Below are 20856 nucleotides of genomic sequence, written 5' to 3' on the forward strand. Positions count from 1 at the left end.
CCACGGCCCGTTGGCCAGCAACGGTTTCGGCATTTGGCCATTCAAAAAAGGCATTTTGACCGCAAAAGGGAGCTTTTCTCCAGGTAGTTCACCACACCACGTTTGCGCAGAGCGAAAAGCTTTTGTGGGGCTGCGGCAAGTTTTGAAATGGGCTGAAAAAAAAGTTGAAGTGAATTTTACTTGGGCCGCTTTTTGTGGTGGCCAACGGCGGCCGTTGGCGGTTTCATTATCGTCGCGGCGCTGCTGGGCAACGGTTCATTGGCACGTCAAAATCCAGAAAATCGACAGGTGCGAAATTGAACGTAACGAATACAATTTTCGAAAAAATCAAATGCAGTTAAAAATTTCAAAAATCATTTAAGCAAAAACAAAAAATACAACAAAACGTGCATTTATTGTGTTCAGTGTGGTTTGAGTGTGTGTGTGTGAGTGTGTGTGTTTGCGGCTATTACGAAAATCGAATCGAACATTTTGGAAAAACATAACTTGAGTAAACAAACGAGAAGTCCATTTGGGTGAGTTTTGAAAAAGCACTATAAATAATGTCTTATGCCTTGGGGCTTGTGATTTGTGTGCGGTTTATTACAAAATCAGCCCCGCCCCTCAGCAACAAAACCGCCTCGAATTAGTACAAATAATTGCTTTATAAATAAAATCGAAAATCTTACTACTGCAGTTCGGCACGTTTATCAATGAAATGGGCTTAACCCAATCGAATATCAAATCGAAATCTGAATTCTAACTAGCTTAATCATATGCCTCTTACCTGTCCCTTTGTTGATTTTGTCTCCAGTTTTGCGTCTTGGGAAAAAGTAATTAGGCGAAATGGTTTGGAAAGACGTCATCTCCAGATTGTCGCACTCCGAACAGGTTACACGTCATCATTAAAGATATTATATTGTTAAAGATATTATCTGTAAATTAAGATACGTGTCTGTCGCGGGCCCCCAGTTCTAGGAACATTTACTTACGGATTCACACGAAACCAAATGTAATAACTGCAATCAATTAATGCAAAAAACAGGTCCCAACTTGAATGTTCAAAGGAATCGAGATTTTAAATGTGGAATGCATTTAAAGCTCTTCTGTGTTAAATATAAGGAAAATCTAATAAATGTGAGATGTTCGATAGAAAATAAATTTGCAGAACAAGTATTCTCTCAGATATCATGCACGTGTAAACTTCTAATAGAAATAATAATAAATATAAAGAAAATCTAATAAATGTGAAATGTCCGATAGAAAATTAATTTGTAGAACAGGTATTCTCTCAGAAAGAAATAATAAATATGATACATAGTTTAAGCTAAGGCTCTTCTGTGTTAAATATAAGGAAAATCTAATAAATGTGAGATGTCCGATAGAAAATAAATTTGTAGAACAAGTATTCTCTCAGATAGAAATAATAAATATGGTACATAGTTCAAACTAAGCTGGAGGATAGCCCAACAAACACACTTATGTTAAATAAACTGCAGTCACAATTGTCATGCAAATATTGCAAGTTATCTGCAAGCTTTATATCCAGTTCTACAATTTTGTCCCCCCCCCCCCCCCCCCCCCCCTTTCCATTTTTCCCACACACCACACACAACCGACCACGTCTGCAGCAATAGTTGGTTGTGCATCCACAAATCGCTGGCGCATTAATTAATTAATAGTCAGCTATACTCGAATAAAGGCGAGTCTCTATGCGAGTATACTCAAATACATGTGCGAGTAAATGGCTCGACTCGATGTTGTCGTTGCGGTTGCCATTGTTGTTGTTGTTGTTGCTGTTGTTGTTGTCGATTTGCTATTCCAACTAAAAGTTGACTTCGAGTCCGTCGACGTGTGTTGGTCAGTCTGTCCCCCTCCGTCTTTTCTAACAAATTGTGAAATTGTCTACTGAATACATCGATCCAGATCCGGACAACCTTGATGGCAGCAGTCGCAGCGGTCGCAGCAACTGCCATTGCATGCGGAACTCACGTTCCAGCTGCCCCAAGCGGCCGATCTCAGTGCAGCTTGTGATGTAACCAGAGTCGGTCAAAAAAAAAAAAAAAAGAGACAGTGACTGGAAAGTTATGCGCAACTGGAAAAGCAACGCAACTCAACGATCGAGCCGAGTCGAGAGCATCGCCAGTTTCCGCATGGGCACACTCGCTCTCATGTGTAGCTCGTGTATCTGTGAGATACAAGTAGCTGTGAGATACATGTAGCGCAATTGCGTCTGCGCTGATGATTCATACATAATTCGGGGAATCCGAAACCGAACCCAATCAAGTGCTGCAAGCTGAAGCAACGTCAAAGCGACTGGTTTTTGTCTTTATACATATTTTAGCCGCATTTGTATTCCTAGTCAAGAGCTTGTCTTTCCGTCTGAAAGCAACTTTTTGCCTTGGGTATGCCGAGTTTACCATAGATTTGGCATTATATTAAAAAAAGGCCTACTAATTATGATAATAGTAGTAGCAAAAATAAAAAGGGACATTTTACTGGGCAAGATTTGCTCGACCTGCCTGTTGAAGGTCCGCGCTACTTTGCCTGATGAAGTCCCAATCTGAGCTGAGCAGAAAAACCATTTGCTCATAGAAGGCTTAATATTAATTTAAATTTCTATGTTTTAAAGAATAATTTGTATTATCAGGCAATTTTTTTTTCACTAATATCCCTTGTATACTTCCTTTTCCACACAAGCTACTTTTGTCTTAACATTATCTTTGGAAACCAAGAAGGGAATCGACTAGTTGGTTAAACTCTTCGTTTTCGTCAGCTGGCCAACATTTGAGTTCATTTTCATTTGTAATTTGCTCATCTTTTTTTCGGTTATCGATACGCTCTTTGGGCCTCAGCCGCAGTCTCAGTCGCAGTCGCTGCTCTGCTTTGCGAGTGTCTTGAATTTTAATGCTATACGCAGCAAGTCTTTGTCTTGAGGGCGTCGACAGCGACCTTTAGCTTGGCTCTTTTATGTTGCCTGCATGCATGTGTGTGTGTGAGTGAGAGTCTATGGCCTTTATTTTGCTTCGCTTTTAAAGCCAAAGGAGACAAAAACAATTACAACAACAACAACAACAAGTGGTTGCCCAACTAGCAGCTCAATTGCTACTACTTTTTGCTCGGCCTCTTCGTATGACGTTTCACCACGTCTTTCGCTCCCCCCCTCCCCGCCTGAAGCTCAGGCTTTGTTAGCGACTCTTGAGTGAGTCGTGACCTTGGAGTGGCACATGTGCCAGAATTGCAGAAATGCGTTCTAGGGGAAGCTGAGGTGTTGCTTGCGGTGCGTGTTTCTTATCGCCTCTGAGAGAGAGGGAGAGCTAGGTAGAGAGAGTATTATGACTTTATAATTAAACATATCATGCAGCCAATATATGCTGTACACAATATGCAGTCAAATTTTAGAAAGAGAGAGAGAGAGAGAGAGAGAGAGAGAGAGAGAGAGAGAGAGTATTTTGTCTTATAGCGGATATGAGCTGTACATAAAATGCATTCAAATTTAAGCTTTAAAAGCCAAATGTGAAGAAGTTTATATATCTAGTATATTAATCAATTAGAGCAGAGCGTTCTTTTGTTATGAATGTTATTTAGTTAATTGTAATAATTCAATAAAATGTTGTTTAATAAATTGAGAGTATTTGCTCTTCGACTTTCTTCGCGTTGGACTTTGAAGTTTGTTAAAAGTCGCCAAACGAGTTTTATTGACTCTGACGTAGTCCACAAAATTTTGTTTTGTTTTGTTTAAGGTGCGTTTTGTTGTGTGACGTCACAAACTCAATCAATCCCTTGCTGCATATATTCGATTAGCAGCGACCGCCGGCTAGTAAGATCCACAGATGTGGTATTCAACATCTTTATTCAACTGAGCTGCAATCAAAATTGATTTGCGGCTATTTTTGTTACGATCTTGCCTTTGTTTTACGTAATTGCCAGCAATTTTCCAGGCATGCACTTGGCAAGCAGAATGCAAAATGCATTTGTTGCCCACGCTGCGTATACTTGATGTTGTTTAAACTATGTTTTTAGTTACAGCACCATAAACACTAGCAAATAAATATTCGAATTATATATATATATGAACAATATACATATATGTGTGCACGAATTTTCTGCACCATTTGCAATATTCGAACAACAAATTTGCCGTTGCTAGAAAATATTGTTTTATTTTCTTTTTGTGTACAGATTTTGGCATTTTGGCATTTTGGCTATTTGCTAAACGGACTGAAAATCAACTTTGATGGAATGGCAAGCAAAATGAAGTCAATAACTGTTCAGATACATGACCTTAGATGACGATGTGTCTGCTTTTAGCCAAACACACAAATACATATGTATGCATATAAATATGGAATTTTTGTGTTTAAATTAGCGCCAGTTTAACGTTTTCATAATTTGCGCTTCGCCGTGGGTCAGAGACAAGTTGAATTCTGGGAAATGGACCATAATACAGGTGTCAATAGGATATATGCATGACTTTGTGGCCTTATGGGTAAAAAAAGCTGGTTATTAAAGGTGTGCAAGGGAAATTCCTAAAATAAAACGTATCTTTACTTGCTACCTCTTGTTTGTTTGGGAAAGATTTATTTATTTTCCTACTTCCTAACTGATACATATTTTTAAAATTGAACTAAATTTTCAAAATATTGTCTGCAGTTGCCAAGTGCTTACCAAGCGATATCACTACACATCAGTCTAAACAAATTGTAGCACCTGAAACACCTGCAGCGTATTATAAAAATCTCAACACCCACCCTCAGCCACTTATAAATCTTCAACAATATTTCAATAATTCGCATGTAACGTCATTAATTAGAGAAAAGAAAAAAACAAGAAGGAAAACACACGCCGCCAACATAAAGTAAACAAAAAGAGAGCCCAGTTCCCGAGTGCGAATGCGAGTGAAGATGAAAACAAAAGTGTGCAGCAGGCGGCGAGTGGAATTCAATGGCCGCCGGCTGATCGCGGCGTCGATGGCGCCGTCATCAAGTATACGGTATCGAGAATACGACAAGTAGACGAGAGGCAGACGCTGACATTCGCCACCCGCCTGTTAGCCGAAGCCATTAGCCGAAGCCATTAGCCGAAGCCATTTGCCGAAGCCGAGAGTGCGAGTCAGTGCTGCCAACTTGCGCTTCAACAAAAGTAGCTAACTCCAAATTAAAACAAAAAAAGCTAAAAAAGCAAATTGTCCATACTTGTCGTTGAGCTGCCAAACTGGCTAGGTTTCTTGTGCAAGCAAATTTAGCTTTAAAAAAAAACTGTATTGGCAACACTGGCGCTATTGTGAGTGTGAGTGTGAGTGCGAGTCGATCTGTTAAGCGCTGACAAAACTCAACGCTCAGTTTGAGAGTGAACTTCGTCGGCGAGGGTTGTGATTTACAGTTGAACTACAATTTTTTTTAAATCGAAGGCACACTCGCGACTGTACGAAAGCTTAGATTTGATATTTATACGCGACACAACAGCCGGACAGACAACTTTTATAAAACAACAGTCTGCTCATATCTACACACACACACACACACACTCACATCAATAAACAGTGTTATATGTATAAATGCACTGCAATAAAACGGCAATAGCATGAGCCTCTTATAAACCGCTTCGATCTATCTATTAATTCGCTTTGTGTTCGTTATTTCACATCAAAAAAAAAAAAAAACAAAACAAGATAATTTGGCGCGTTGTTTTTGGTTTTTGGTCTTTTGGCGTGACTCAGGCCAGGCGATAAGCGAGTGGTTTCTGTTTAAATTCTTGCAATAAATGTATAATTATATAATATATGTGGCTGGAGAAAAGTGCACTCATATGGAAAATCAAAACTCAATCACAACGCAAAACAAATAATAACAACGAACAACATTGTCTCGCCGCCGCACGTTTTAATCAAGTTTTCAACAAATAACCAAACAGAAAACAACAACAAAACACATCTCTATTAAGGTTAGCAGCAATAAATTAAATAAACAAATCTAACGCGCAGTTTATGCCAACAAACCAAAGTTAGCTGTATTACACACATACACACACACTTCGATACATATATATATTTATATATGTGCATGTGTGTGCATTCAGCAGCCTCCAGATTTCAACTTTAATCTCAAGATTGTAAACAGCAAAACTGATAAATCAGCTTAATAGCTTTAAATGCAATACAATTCTAGGTGCAATTTTATTAATATTTAATCAAAAGCTGTCTTCTGAATTTATTGCTACAACTTTTTAAAGAGAATGCATTTCCATACTATTCCGTTGCATTCTATATACATACATACTTATGTCTGATAAGGCTACTCGATAACTGACAACTTGCTGATAACCTTGCTGGTCGGCTCCAATTTATTAGGGAATATCAACTAACAGTATTCGCTATCAATAGCTTGAGCAACAGTTTCTATTCATTTGATAAGATTTTAACTTTGTGTATTCCCACTCAATTTTGATTGTAATGGAATTCAAGTGTTTTCGAATTTAGGGGCAGAATATAGCACTCAGCTAAGATTTTAGCGGGAAAATATAGTACGCAGCTAAGATTTTAGAGGGAAAATATAGTACTCAGCTAAGATTTGAGAGGGAAAATATAGTACTTAGCTATGATTTAAGAGGGAAAACAGAGTACTTGGCTAAAATTTAAGAGGGATAATATAGTACTCAGCTAAGATTGTAGAGGGAAAATATAGTACTCAGCTACGATTTTAGAGGGAAAATATAGTACTCAGCTAAGATTTAAGAGGGAAAATATAGTACTCCGCTAAGATTTAAGAGGGAAAATATAGTACTTGGCTAAAATTTAAGAGGGATAATATAGTATATTATCTATGAGCTTAGTTTAATTTAAAGCTGCAGACTCGGAATTATTTAATGTTTTTCTCTCGTTTTTACGGGCCTTTGATTTTCCCTTGGATCCGCCGATCTGGATATAAGAATTTGTAGAACTCACACATTCCGTAAAGTCTCCTCAAAGAGAATCAACTATTTTATAAATGCGAGTCTAACGAGAAGCATACCCAGCATAGCGTGAGTATAATTTATTCACATCCCGCACTCATGCCAATTAATGTATTTATCACAGTTTTTATTGTAAATGCAATGCGTTTGGGTGGGGTTTTGTTTCGTTTGATTTTCTCTCTATAACATTTGTTATTATGGTATAATAGGTAGCAGGAATTGTTGCGTAGACCCATATATTGGGAGTTTAGGCTTTCGAGTGATTAATATAGCCCCTAGGGGGTGCCCAAGATTTGTGGAATGCTGCTCTTACTACAATAAAAAAATGTAATATTTACATATTGCAGCCTTTCTTCGATAAGCAGCTAACAAGTCACACCCGAACCAAGCATAATTTCTAAAAATATACAAAAAGTTTTAGTCAAAGTTTTAAGGAAAGGCAAATCCGTGCTGAATGCTGAACATGGCACATGCGACTGGCAACGGTAAGTTGAGGAACCTTATGAGTACAATTATGGCTGAATTTGAACTGTTCCAAGATGTGGCTATATCCGCATTGGATCGATGCGAAACGATTCGACAAACATTTCCAAGGTTGGGCCATGGGCAATACGCAAATATTTAGATAAGCAGTTTGTAAATATTTTTACAAGTGAAAAAAGTTTATAAAAATTGTGCGCTGGCATCTGGAACATTTCGTTTATTTCATTTGCAATCAAAGCGGGTTCTGTTTGGGTCTCGCAATTGAAAAGAACTTGGGAGCAAAAGCCAATAAGGTCTTTAAGGCTTTTAGCCATGGCTAATGCTCGTGTATTTATAGACGTAAAATAGTTCCATGTTGGCGCTGCCAATGGACACTCAGGGTCAAAACTACTCGAATATCGATTTATCTGCCCACCCCGCAGATACCCTACCCCTTGTACCAGATCAACCCGTTTGGGAACTATGCATACGATTCGAAACCGATTTCAGCAATTGACGAAAGCAAACAAACAAACAAACAAACACATGAATCTCGCACCTTTTGCACGCAATATGAATATAAAGATGTATGTGTATACAATCAGATCGAGGTGTAGACTCATAAATGTATTTGCAGATTTCAATTTAACTAAAATAATACACAAAGTTTATCTTTTATGAGCAAAAGAACAGCAGCTATAAGAAAAATAAACATTGTTTTTTTTAGTGAAAAGCAGTTAGAACCAGAAAGAGAAAAACGTTTGGGTATATACGACTGTGCATTGCCCTCCATCAGCTAAGCTTTGGGATTCAAATTAAATTAAAATAATAGATAAAGTATATCTTTTGGTAATTAAAGTATGAACAGAAGAAAATGAACATTGTTTTTTTTTTTTTTAGTGGAAAGTAGTTAGAACCAGAAATAGAATAAAGCTGTCGGGTATATACGACTGTGCATTGCCCTTACTCAGATTTTAAATAATGTTTGAGATACTTTCAAAACGGTTTTTAAATTGTATCTCTAACCAAGAGCTTATCAATCGATCGACTGGACGGACGTGCCTCAAGTCACGCATACGCCGAATAGAGCTCGAAGCATTGTCAGAGACAGCGAGAGAGAGAGAGAGAGGGGGAGAGAAAGAGAGAGAGCGAGCTAGCAAAGTTGAATTGATTGAATTGTGAAAAGTTTTATCGCAATATAATCAAACGCTGCGGCTTGTGGGCATCGCGTGAGAATTTCCTTCGTTTTTTTTTGTCGTTTTTGCCATTAGAATGAAATTTTTCTAGCGATACAAATTTGTGTTTGCCTCTGTCTGGTTTTTGGCAGATTGTAAATGCTTTTGGTATCTGTTTTTTCTTTTTTCTGGGCGTTATAGGCGCTAGACTGCGACTGCGAACTTGTAAGGCGTTCTGTTTGCCAGAACACATTTTCGTTTGATTGTCCCGGCAAAGAAATGAAAATGAAAATGAAAATCGATTTCGTGTTAATTGTATTTGATGTACATTTTAGACGTTGGCACTTGGCACTATTTGGCCTTTGTAATTGAACGTTGGGGCCATGCTGGAAATTGCATTTTACATACATGCTGGTAATTGAATTAATTGCTTTTTAATTAGTTTTGCGCACGGCAAAAAAATATGTGCGAATATGTTTATAAAAAAATTCCACAAAAACTTGACGATAATATCGGCAACAGGTGTAGTTATTTATAGCAACTGTTCCAGTTGTTGCCCAACTCAGCCAAACTGACTCATAGATAGCCAAGTTCAAAGCCCATCGAATTGGGCTATTCCAAAATCTGTAGCATTTACCCAACCTCATGCCTCATGTCCAGCTCTCACCCAGGCTTATCTCAAACAGGCGAACTGATACGAACTTGTGCTTGTGTTCATTCTTTGACAACAGCTTGGACTTTCCCACAGCATAATCAAAAGCTGGCCAGGCGCATATCAGCCTGCTTTTTCTTAACAATCATAATCATATTAAAATTGAATTTTTTGACAACATTTCGTTAGGTTTGGGCTGCACGTAAATTTGTTTTTGGCGCGGCTCGTGTCAATTAAATTTCAAATTAAATTGAAATCAACAAACAAAATATTTACATTTTTAGAACCTGAAGTTAAGTGCTGGGTGAAAAGAATCAAAATATGTTGACAAATTAGTTTATTGATTAATACGCTTTTTTTATTAAAGTTTTATCTGCGTATTATCTATCTTTTAACGTCGCAAAATGTTGCCAATGCCTTGAACTAATATCAACAATAATTGAATGCAATAAAATTGAAAAGTTTTAAATGGTTTTTGCTGTAAGCTGAGAACTGAAGGCCAATGGCAACTATCAACTAGCTGTGTCATCGATATAGTCAGCCGAACAATATCATAAATTCGGAATCTATTGATTTTCACACACAAAACCAAACAAACACACAAACACACACACAACACACAACATGCTAGACAGCACTTAAAAAGAGTCCAGCTAAATGATTTTGTGACAGGCTGTTGCAAAGTATTCCCGCACAGATTTTTGGCTGCTTGATTTTTATTTTGAATTTATATATCCCAATATATATATATATATATATTCGAAACGAAAAGTAGCCTTAAATTTGCTCACACGTACACACATGCCGGCGCGCATGCACGCACACATATGTCGGCTTATGGCAAACTTTCGTTTAAGTACTTGAGGTGCGAATGGGAATGGCAATGTCCTCCATGTCCTCCACTTCCTTCTCCATGTGCTCCTCCTCAAGTTCGTGCCCGTTCTCGTCATCGTGTCTCTGTGTTTGATGTAGAGCTTATAAAGCGCAACCGGTGTGTGTGTGTGTGTGCCTGTGTGTGTGTGCCTGGGTGTGATTAGGCCATCATTTCGAGTGAAGTGGAGTGGAGCGTGTGGATTTGGTAATTTTTGGGGCGCTGCTCTGGCCCAGGTCCATTGCCAGCATGGCTCGGGTCGAATGCTTTCATTTTCTCTATTTAGCTGTGTTTATTTTCGCTTCAGAACGCGATTTTCCAATCGATTGAACACATGACAAGCCGCAGCTACTGTAGTCTGAGTACATATATATGCACACATACATATACCTATCCATATATATATATATATATGTATGCATGCGGTTATAGCCTAGTGCCCCACAAAAGGCTCTCACATATGGCAACGGCTGGAGCCTGGGATCCACAGACCAAATGTTATTTTGGGGCTTGTAATTCAAAACTCTGCGGTAAATGGAAACAGCCTTCTTTTATCTACTTTTGCATGACAAATACGTCTGGCGTTGATTTCTATTCTATTTTTGATCGTATTTAATTACCATTTTATTCAGCTTTTCTATTTTGTTCTTGTTGTTGTTGTTGTTGTTGTTTTTTCTTTCTTTTCGGGGCGACATCCTTTTTGTTGGTGCCTTCACTTCTGCATTTATTTACGCATCAATTTGTAGCACTGATTTATGTCGCCGGCCCCCAACGATAGGAAAAACCAAAGACAAAGCACTGAGAGGGCTCCAGTCTAGATTACTCGAACAGGATATACCCTATAAATTTCTAAATGCAAACTGAACAAATTTACTCTGCTTTAAAATAATTTAAAAATATTCCATATGCCCCGTTACGAGCAGCTTGTATTTACAGGGTATGGAAACCCAAAAAAATTTATTAAAATAAATAACCGAAAATAAATTAAAAATATTTAATACTCCCCTTTACGAGCAGCTTGTAGTTACAGAGTATGCAAGACCGAAAAAATCTTTGCCTTAATGTGAATTAAATTTGCCCAAGACAAAGCTCTAGTCAAGACTGCTCGAACTGGCTATACCCTATAATTTTCTACAGGTCCTGCATGCGTACACATGCATAATAAATCAAATTTAAACGCGTATTTAACAAAAATGTAAATTACAATTGATAAAAAAAATATAAAATAAATAAAAAATATATTCAATATGCCCTTTTACGAGCAGCTTGTAGCTACAGGGTATGCAAAACCGAAAAAAGCTTTGCCTAAATGCGAATTAAATTTTGTTTCACTCACCAAGCGCCACGCGGGCTGTCTTAAAGTATTAGCAGCTCAGAATAGGCGAGAGGATGCGGGAAATGGGGGCTGGCAGCAGGAGCTGCTGTCTCTGTCTGCCTGGATGAGCGCAGCAATTGGGCGTTTAATTAAATAAAAAATGTACACTGACTAACAGCTACAGGAAAGCGCAAATTTTTAATTGAAATTTAAAATGTTGAGCTCTTACGAAATCTGGCATTAAGCGAGAGTTTATGCCAGTCTATGCTGCGTTGACATTCTTAGAAGGTTATAGATTATATAAATATATTATTGTTACGCTTTCTCGTATCGATTTAACAACAGGCGCAGTTACCTGTGCTATCCTACCTGGGCGTAATTCGCGCATGAAATCCAAATCCTGCTCAAGCTGCGCTCCTACGTCAATGCGTCAATAGTATATATATATATATATAGTTAGGTCAGGTAGCTGATTACGAGAGCAGAATAAAACGCAAAAACTCTTCTCCTACATCCTGTTGCTCAGTGTTATTGACAGCGACCGAGCAAAGGACAAAGGACAAAGGACAAAGAACCACCCGACGAATCACTTGCTAAAAACTTCCTGATGTCACTCGACCCAACCCACCCCACCTAGTCGGCCCACATTCGGGCTGGACTGTCACGAAATGCAGACCCGTGAAACGTGTTCTACGTAAACACGCCGGACACAATCGCCGGGGTGTGAATTGCAAGCGTTGAAAACAAGTCTCGTGTACAAATTGTTGTTGCAATCTTTCAAAATGTAAACAAAATTAACATTTGCAAATATCTCACTCAGTTCGAGCCATGCGTGTGGTGGGCATATGGACAAGTTGCCTGTTCGAGTACTCCTCCTTCTCCGGAGCCTCAGTTGACTTCTCCACAGTTCGGAAAGTGTTGAATTATGTGCAGCAAATGCAAATGTCGTCGGGGCATGTGCTGCATTGGGCGTCCTGTTTTGCCATTGTCAGCCATACCAAGTGCTATTTAATATGCATTATTATGCAACAAAATAATAACCTTGATAACCATATAAGCAACCGGTTTCATAGTGTGTCTATTCACAGACAGATACAATAAATATGAACGGGAAAACGTGTGCAGAAGCGGAAACTGGCGCTGTGCTGCATATGCTTAGCATATTTTACAAGATGCAAGGACTACGGCTAATAAACTACGGCAACTGACGGCATTTGAGTTATGAGCTTTCAGCATTATATAATATACTTCGTCTCTTTCAGATAATATTAATATTTGAAAAATCTACTCAAATGGTGGCAGAAAGCCCGTGTGCAAAGCACACAAAAGTGATGCAAAGTAAAAAATGTTTGCTGTGCTAATTCTAATGTGGGTGTCTGTATATATAAATAAAATAAAAAGTTAAGTACATTGGAGAGAAGAGAACTTAGTTTTCCAAATATCAAATAGATTGAGACGAATCACATAATAAATACACTAATTTGATGGGGCATATTTACGAAATTGTTTACAGATAATTTTAAAAAGATGCCTCTAACATACTTAATTTAAATAAATTTCGAGATACTCTAAAAGTTGTTTGCCATGTAAATATATAAGTATTCTGCTGAGGGGAAATACCGGCGAAAACTTTTTATTGATTTCTAATAAGAAATAATTATTTGGGCTTTGGCTGTTTTACTTCACTTTGCAAAGCAATCAATCATAGAAAAGTCTATCTCACAAACTTTTTCCCGAAATATATTTATAGAAATATGTAAATATGGCCATAAATATAGAAGACATAGAAAAACATTTAAGCTTTTACCTATCCTAGCACAAGTATTATTAAATAAATGTATTCAAGATAAAAGTATACAATGTACACAGATGTGAATGTAATCAATCCTGAGGCCCAATAAAGTGCTTGTCTTTGAATATACTATGCTAGCCATATACAGATACACAGTTTATGATAATCCATCATTATTTTAATTTGCAGGCAATCAACATCAAATGGCTGAGGACGAACTCTTTGGCGATTTGCGTATGTATAAACGTGGCTGAGATCTGCTTATAACCAACTACAGCTATGATTATGGCCTGAATAAGTATAAACATGCGGATTTAGCATAAATGTGGGCTGCTGATGAATAATTTGCCACAATAACTCAATCGGCAGCAGGCTTCATTAGCCTTTCAATTGGTTGGCCAGTTTTGCGTCTGGCATTTTTAGTGGCCACATTAAATCCCTGCCAGAAGCCAATTGTAGTTGTACTTGTACATAATTGTAGTTCTAGTTGTTGTTCGTGGTGGAAACAAACAAGAAAGCAAAACCAGAAGAAGAGCTATCTTTGGCACGCCGAAGATTCAATACCCTTGCAGACCCAACCTTGTCATAATGCTAATAGGGGTTTGCCCGTATCTAAGAAGCACAGGGAAGTTAATGCCGGGTATGGTTACGATATCTTGAAAAACAAAAAAAACTTCTATGCAAAAACCTAGCTTTTAACCGATTGTTCCTATGGCAGCTATATGATATAGTGGTCCGATGTTGATAGGATTTTGCAGATATATGAGGAACATAGTAAAACTAATAAATGCCGAGTTTGGTCAAGATATATTGATAAGCAAGAAAGTTTTTCATACAAGAATATACCATTTGTCCGACCGTTCCCATGTCAGCTATATGATATAGTGGTCCGATCCAGCTGGTTCTGAGTTATACGACTGCGTGTAACAGAAAGACGGATCTAGCTTCATGTCGACAGCTTTTAAGCTGAGCGACTAGTTCACATAATAAACAGACAGTGGGATAGACGGACATGTCAACTCGGCAGTTGATACTGATCAAGAATATATATGCTTTATGGGGTCGGAGATGTCTCCTTCTATGCGTTACATATTGTACAACAAAATTATAACAACCTCTGCAGAGGTATAAAAAATAATAATATGTGGCAAAAATGAGTCGTGCCCTGTTTTTGTTGCGCCACATTTGACGTCAGACGTTAACATCTGGCCGGGGCTGGAATACCATGCCATAGCACAGTCCTCCTCCTCTTGGAGGAGCATAACAATAGCTCTGATGGATGGCACACCGCACTTTAATGCCGTACATATGCATAATTCATAGATAAAGCTGACACGTATGCTTTAGATACATACTACAGACGTTCTATGTACTCGGACTTTTTGCTGGATTGTTTCTGGCATTCCGGAAAATTGCTACAACAATTTGCCGTATTGATTTTTTGCTAATGACAACTCTTTTAACTTGATACCCCCACCCGTATAGAGGAGATTCTTAATGCCGGCTGTGAACAGAACGCGTCGCCCATGCCGCAGACCTTCCCACAGTCCGCCTCGCTGCCCGTAATGCCGTCCCACATACCGTTGTCCGTGCCGGCGGCGCCGGCTGCCCAACGGCGACCCTATATTCGCATTGTCGAGGAGCCCACCAACAAAATCATACGCTTTCGCTATAAGTGTGAGGGTCGCACGGCTGGATCCATAGCCGGTATGAACTCAACGCCGGAGGCAAAAACCTTTCCCACCATCGAGATTGTCGACTACAGCGGACCCGTTGTTGTCGTCGTCTCTTGCGTCACCCGGGACAAGCCCTATCGCCAGCACCCGCACTGGCTGGTCAGCAAGGAGGAGGTCGATAACTGCAAGAGCGGCGTCTACAGCAAGCGCCTGCCGCCCGAGGAGCGCCGCCTGGAGCTGCAGAAAGTGGGCATCCAGTGCGTCAAGAAGACGGATGTGCGCGAGTCCCTGTTGGCACGCGAGCAGAAGAACATTGATCCGTATCACGGTGAGTAGCACAATTAACAAGGGAAGCTTAAATGCAACTCATTTGACATTTGATTCCCTTGCAGCCAAATTCGATCATAAAGACAATATAAGCAGCATCAATCTGTACGAGCTGCGTCTGTGCTACCAGGCCTTCATCAAGGTGGGCAACAACAATGTGCCGCTCGATCCGGTCGTCTCCTCGCCGATCTACGGCAAGAGCAATGAGCTGACCATTAATCGGTTGTGCAGCTGCTCGTCCAAGTTGAGTGGCGGCGATCAGATCATAATGTTGTGCGAGAAGATATCTAAGGATGACATAAGGATACGCTTCTTCGAGACCAACGAGGCGGGCGTCGAAATCTGGGAAGCCTACGCCGATTTCCAGCCCACGGACATCTACAAACAGACGGCCATAGTCTTCAGGACGCCGCGTTATCGCAATCCCGAGATCCAACACAGCGTGCAGGTGGGTTTATGCGTAGATCCCTTGGCAACACTTGGTATTTATGGAACGTTTTGCAGGTGGAGTTACAACTGGAGCGACCATCGGATCGGGCGACGAGCGCCGCGTTACCCTTCGAGTACTATCCCAATCCAGGTATGCTAACCTTTGCGCGTCTACAGCGCAAGCTGAAACGCAAACAGGAGCTGGACGTCTTCCAGCAGATACTTTCTCTAGATAGCGAGACCACGGCCACGAAATATTCGTGCCCGCCGTTGGATCTCAACGAGGACGAGAACACCGTCTCTTCGGACGAACAGCAGAGCTCGGGCACGCTCAACGATTTCGAGATTGCGGTCAAAAAGCTGCAGCTGCGGCAACGCGTCGAGTCCGAGGCCAACGAGGCGGATGCCACAGTTACCGAATACACCGATGGCCTGGATAATGACAACGATCAGGAGCCGGACATGGAGATCGAGCTGGAAGTTCCACAGCTTCTGCCCCAGCTGGCCGACGACTGCACCCAGACATCCACGCCCATGGAGGAAATACTGCAGCAGCCGCAGCTGCAGTCGCGCCCGTTGAGCAACGTGGACAAGATTAACGAGTGGATGCGCAGTAGCGAGTTTGAGCGCACCGATAGCCTCACCGTCGAGAATGGCGACACGCCCACGCTCTCCCACAGCACGGCCCAGACAGCCTTCACCAATGTGAGCAGCCTGACCGCCAACACGACCATTACGAACCAACTGATCGATGACGAAGACAAGCTCCTGCCGGGCGATGGCAGCGCCTCGCGCCGCGACACGCTGGAAAATGCTGCGCTCAAGGAGCTACCCGTGGGCGAGGAGATGCCGCCAGAGGGTGGTGCGGCCGCTGAGCCGATGAGTGCCAGTGCCCAGGCCTCGGTGGACATTGACGAGAATTTCGATGAGACAGCGACATATACGAGTCTGCAGATCGCATACAACCATCCCGTCGAGATGCCCCAGAGCCAGATTTATCATGCCTCCAATCCGTTTAGCCAGCTGGACGAGGCGGAGCTCGTGGTGCTAACCAATCCGCCAGCGCCCAGGATTAGAGTAAACGCCGCTCAAACGCCAGCTACGCCGCCCTCACCGCCTTTGCCGCTGCCACCGCGCACCCCGTCGCCGGATCCGGAACAGCGGTTGCCCCCGCTGCCGCCCAAGCCGCGCAACTCCCAAGATTTGAGCGTCAGCGAGCATAGCGTCTCCAATTCCGTGTCGTTGAGTCGGTCGCGCAACGGCAGCGTCAGCTCCACGCGCACCACGCCCTCGCCCATTATTATTATGCGCACACCTGACCAGAGCCCCACCAAGCGGCTGCCCACGGCCACGCCCAGCAGCTCGACATCGGCATCCGCTTCGCCGAAGAAACGCCAGGGCTTCTTCTCGCGCTTGTTTTCGCGCCGTCGCAGCCGGACCGAGGACGAGGCGACGCTCACGACCAAACAGCAGGAGCTCAGTTCACGGGCAACCACGCCCACGGGCAGCCGTGAGCCAAGCCTGGCCCAGTTTGCTTTGGGCGATCCAAATCGCAGCTCAGTTCGATCTCTGCAGCCGCCCGGCTCGAGTCCCCAGCGCGGTGGCCGCCCGGTGGGTCGCAGCTCGAGCAGCGTCTCGGGCAAGCGGCCCGCCCACTTGGATGCGGATGTCATTCACATACCACTAAAAGGCGGCGACAGCGAGAACAGTTTGTTGCGCCCGGAGAGCTACTCGAATGCCAGCACACTGACCTACGGCCGACCGCTGGATCGCAAGACGCTGAGCACGCTCCAACTGGCGGATATACCCATCAGTGATGGCAACATGGAGTTGGTGGCCATTGCCGATCGCCAGAGCATCAGAAATCTGTGCGAGGGCGCTTACGGCGTCGTGCTCGATCCCAGCGTCGACCTCTCCGAGGCAGAGCATTTTGCGCTTTACACGAGCAAATCGCCGGAGCCGGAGCGCGAGATTGTTGGGGGCGGCGGCGGCGGAGGGGAGCCGGAAGTCGCGGACTTTCTGAGTGCTGATGAGATTGCACGCCGTCTGGCCGAGGCCAACGGGCTGCAGTGAGCCGGGAGTCCGGATGCACACACAATTTAAACGTTAAATACAACTTTTGTCTAGTCGTCTTTTCTTTCAGTATTATATATATGACATATATGCGTGTACCTCTAGTCTATGCACAGTTAATCTCACAACCGCCTCCCAATTGTCTTTGTAGATGCTTTGGCCCAGAAATGCCGTCTCGATGCGCGCAAAGCCACCGAAAGTGTCAAGCGCAAGCTGTCCGGCATTATGCAGCAGACTCAGAATCACAAACAGTCGAAAATGTTATGTAAGTCAGCTTTTGATATGCGGTGTTGGGTTCCAAGTACTCCACGAACTTCCATTAATACATGTACCAAAAAAAAACATAACATCCAGCTGAAGCAAAGTTCCTATGCTCACACACACTCACACATTTGCAAATCACACGAATTTGTCCCTCAACGTTGAAAGTTCTATATAAACATAAACATATTCATATGCTAGTCTCTTCGTTTAGTAGCAGACACAAAACCCCTTGGTGGACCAATTGTTTTTGAAATTTGTAGAATGCGGATGCCTATTATGGTAATCTGTTGATTTGTTGTTGCCTCGTATTATACAAATATATACTATATATATATATATATATATCTATATATATATATAAATATAAACAACACCTTAATACCTGTGTGTTATTGAATTGAATAAATAAAGTTTTTGCTAAAATCTCCAAAGAGCTGTCGAACTGAGTCGTGAATGTTTATCACAGCTTTTCTAAAATGAGCGAAGATCATAAATTGTCAATATTTTACTTAACTTGTAATTGTCCGTTAAGTTTAAACTATCTAATACTAAGAATAACAAATAATTACCCAAATTGTATAGCCCTTCATCTTCTTTATATATAAAACTATTTGTCCTAACTGATTGGTGATCAACCCACAGCCATAGCGTAAGAACTGTTTCATACATACATACATACATACATACACACACACATGCATACATACATACATACATACACACACACATACACACACACACACACACACATACATGCATACATACATACATACATACATACATACATACATACATACATACATACAAACATACATACAAAACATACTCACACCTGACTTCATCGCCAACCCACTTGCCAGGCACTAACTAAAAGTGCATCAAAAACTACCGAGCCTACTTTAATTCTTGAGAATCGAGGAGGAGAGCACTTGGCAGAAATTCTTTACATTTAAATTTGCAGCACAGCGACAAATAAGCTTTGTCTGCGTCTACATACATACATACATACATACATACATACATACATACATACATACATACATACATACATACATACATACATACATACATACATACATACATACATACATACAAAACATACTCACCCCTGACTTCATCGCCAACACACTTCCCAGGCACTAACTAAAATTGCATCAAAAACTGAGGAGCCTACTTTAATTTTTGAGAATCGAGGAGGAGAGCACTTGACAGAAATTCTTTATATTTAAATTTGCAGCACAGCGACAAAGAAGCTTTGTCTGCGTTTCGTAATTGAATACACACATACATGCATGCATACACTAACACACACGCGCCCACACACATACACGCACACACACACATATATATATAATAGCTATCATATACCCACCCCCATAACGTGGTCAAATCTCATCCGATTTTTACGAGGTTTAGGTATTTGTTCATGGTTTGGCCTCTAGATCTGGCAACAATATTCTTAGTCAAAATGCAAGAGAAATATCCTATAAAGACATGGGTAATATGCACAAAGGTAATCTAATTCACTGACACGAAACGTACAAATGTACGTTTGTCTCCTCAAAAAAAAACTGGTTTGTTTTTAACATAATACGAATCGAGTCTTGACAATATATCTATATACCTTCAGCCATTTAGAATTGCTAAATGACTTCGGCTAGCCGAAGATGTGATATTATATTGTCTCCCGTTCAGTTTAGCTCCAATTATAGCTAGCCAAAGAATCGCAACAGCTGCGTCTGACTCAAGTCTTTGGTCACGTAAGTTGTCAAATCGATGAAATTATCGTTGTTGTTGAAGTTGTTGTTGTGTGACCTTTTAAGTTCTGCCACAAGTTGCTTGGTTGTCCTTATATTTTCGCATAGTTGTTGTTGTAATGCCTGTTCACATTTAAATGCATAGTTTCTATAGCGCTCATTAACTCGATTGTAAGCGAAAGTTTTGCCTTGTTATTGACAGTTTTCCTAATGAACATTTTCCGATACCTTGCAGCAACCCAGCCGCTGGGCGTGGCACCAGGACAGTCTCTGCTTATGACGCCCATAAGCAGCTACAATGGGCACAGTCCCAGCCCGACTGGCAGCTATGTGCCAGAGATCAAGGCCGAACAGCTGCTCTATGAAATGGACAGCACACGGAACTGCCCCTCGGCGGCCAGTTCGTATAATAACGCATACAACTTTCCCGCCTCGCCCACCTCCAGCTGCAGCACAGCGGACAGCATTGCGCCGGCGACGGCGCTGCAGCAACAATTGCACAAGCTGCCCAGTCCGGGCCAGCAGCAGGAGCAGCTGCTCAATCAGCAGACACAGCAGGAGAACTTGAACATCACGATAAGCGTCAACAACGGATCCGGAAATTGGAACACGACCACGATGTTCAACGGCGGCAGCATAACGCCAACCAGCTTCAACAGCAACAACCACAACAATGGTTACAACAATAACCAAAATGTGTTTGGTGCCACGAGTCCAGCATATGCAACGAATTGCCTGCCCTTTCAGCAGGAAGTCAAAGTTCAGGCTTCGCCTCAGCTCCTGGTGCATCCGCCGCCGCCGCCGCCGCCGCCTGCGCCTCAACCTCAGCTGGAGGAGAATCAGTCCTTTAGCGATCTGATACTGAGCAGCACATTTATGGATTATACAGCCATAGAGCACATCGATCCGAATGATATAATCAGGGACTTGCAGGCGACGCTCAGCAATCTGGAGATGGCGAACAATCAGAATAGAAATGATAATACATATGTATAGTATATATATATATATATATGTTACGTGTATATTCGCAGAGCCAGTTGTACATAGATATTTGGCTATTTAGATATAGTTGCCACATGCTTGAATCTCATTTCGTATGCTCCGAAAATGTTGCGAATTGTTGTTGTTAA

General features: G+C 41.5%; 2 protein-coding genes across 5 annotated transcripts; both read left to right on the forward strand.

Annotated features, from left to right (window-relative positions):
• Positions 1-253: 253 nt before the first annotated feature.
• LOC115765463 (embryonic polarity protein dorsal) lies at positions 254-17824 on the forward strand. 4 transcript variants are annotated; one of them, XM_030709038.1, is made up of 6 exons: positions 5359-5922; positions 7278-7415; positions 13387-13431; positions 14683-15201; positions 15266-15648; positions 15705-17824. In XM_030709038.1, the coding sequence occupies exons 2-6, from the start codon at positions 7385-7387 to the stop codon at positions 17700-17702; spliced, it is 2976 nt and encodes a 991-aa protein (XP_030564898.1). In that variant the 5' UTR covers positions 5359-5922; positions 7278-7384; the 3' UTR covers positions 17703-17824. The 4 variants fall into 4 exon arrangements, with proteins under 4 accessions (XP_030564900.1, XP_030564898.1, XP_030564899.1 ...); XM_030709040.1 differs by lacking the exons at positions 5359-5922; positions 7278-7415 and adding an exon at positions 254-515; XM_030709039.1 differs by lacking the exon at positions 7278-7415.
• LOC115765467 (dorsal-related immunity factor Dif-like) lies at positions 17824-20746 on the forward strand. Its single transcript, XM_030709046.1, has 2 exons — positions 17824-17967; positions 19959-20746. Exons 1-2 carry the CDS (start codon positions 17928-17930, stop codon positions 20717-20719), a joined length of 801 nt encoding a protein of 266 aa, XP_030564906.1. The 5' UTR covers positions 17824-17927; the 3' UTR covers positions 20720-20746.
• The last annotated feature ends 110 nt before the right edge of the window (positions 20747-20856 follow it).

This window comes from Drosophila novamexicana, unplaced genomic scaffold (assembly GCF_003285875.2).
Source record: "Drosophila novamexicana strain 15010-1031.04,08,12 unplaced genomic scaffold, DnovRS2.1 tig00000974-arrow-arrow-pilon, whole genome shotgun sequence".
Taxonomy (NCBI): domain Eukaryota; kingdom Metazoa; phylum Arthropoda; class Insecta; order Diptera; family Drosophilidae; genus Drosophila; species Drosophila novamexicana.

Excerpts from the sequence above, each read along its gene's own strand:
- LOC115765463 (XM_030709038.1), top strand. The coding sequence starts at position 7,385 with ATGCTGAACATGGCACATGCGACTGGCAACG. Across the intron at positions 15,202-15,265 it reads GAACATTGATCCGTATCACG|CCAAATTCGATCATAAAGAC; the intron begins GTGAGTAGCACA and ends ATTCCCTTGCAG. Across the intron at positions 15,649-15,704 it reads AGATCCAACACAGCGTGCAG|GTGGAGTTACAACTGGAGCG; the intron begins GTGGGTTTATGC and ends AACGTTTTGCAG.
- LOC115765467 (XM_030709046.1), top strand. The coding sequence starts at position 17,928 with ATGCAGCAGACTCAGAATCACAAACAGTCGAAAATGTTAT. Across the intron at positions 17,968-19,958 it reads CAAACAGTCGAAAATGTTAT|CAACCCAGCCGCTGGGCGTG; the intron begins GTAAGTCAGCTT and ends GATACCTTGCAG.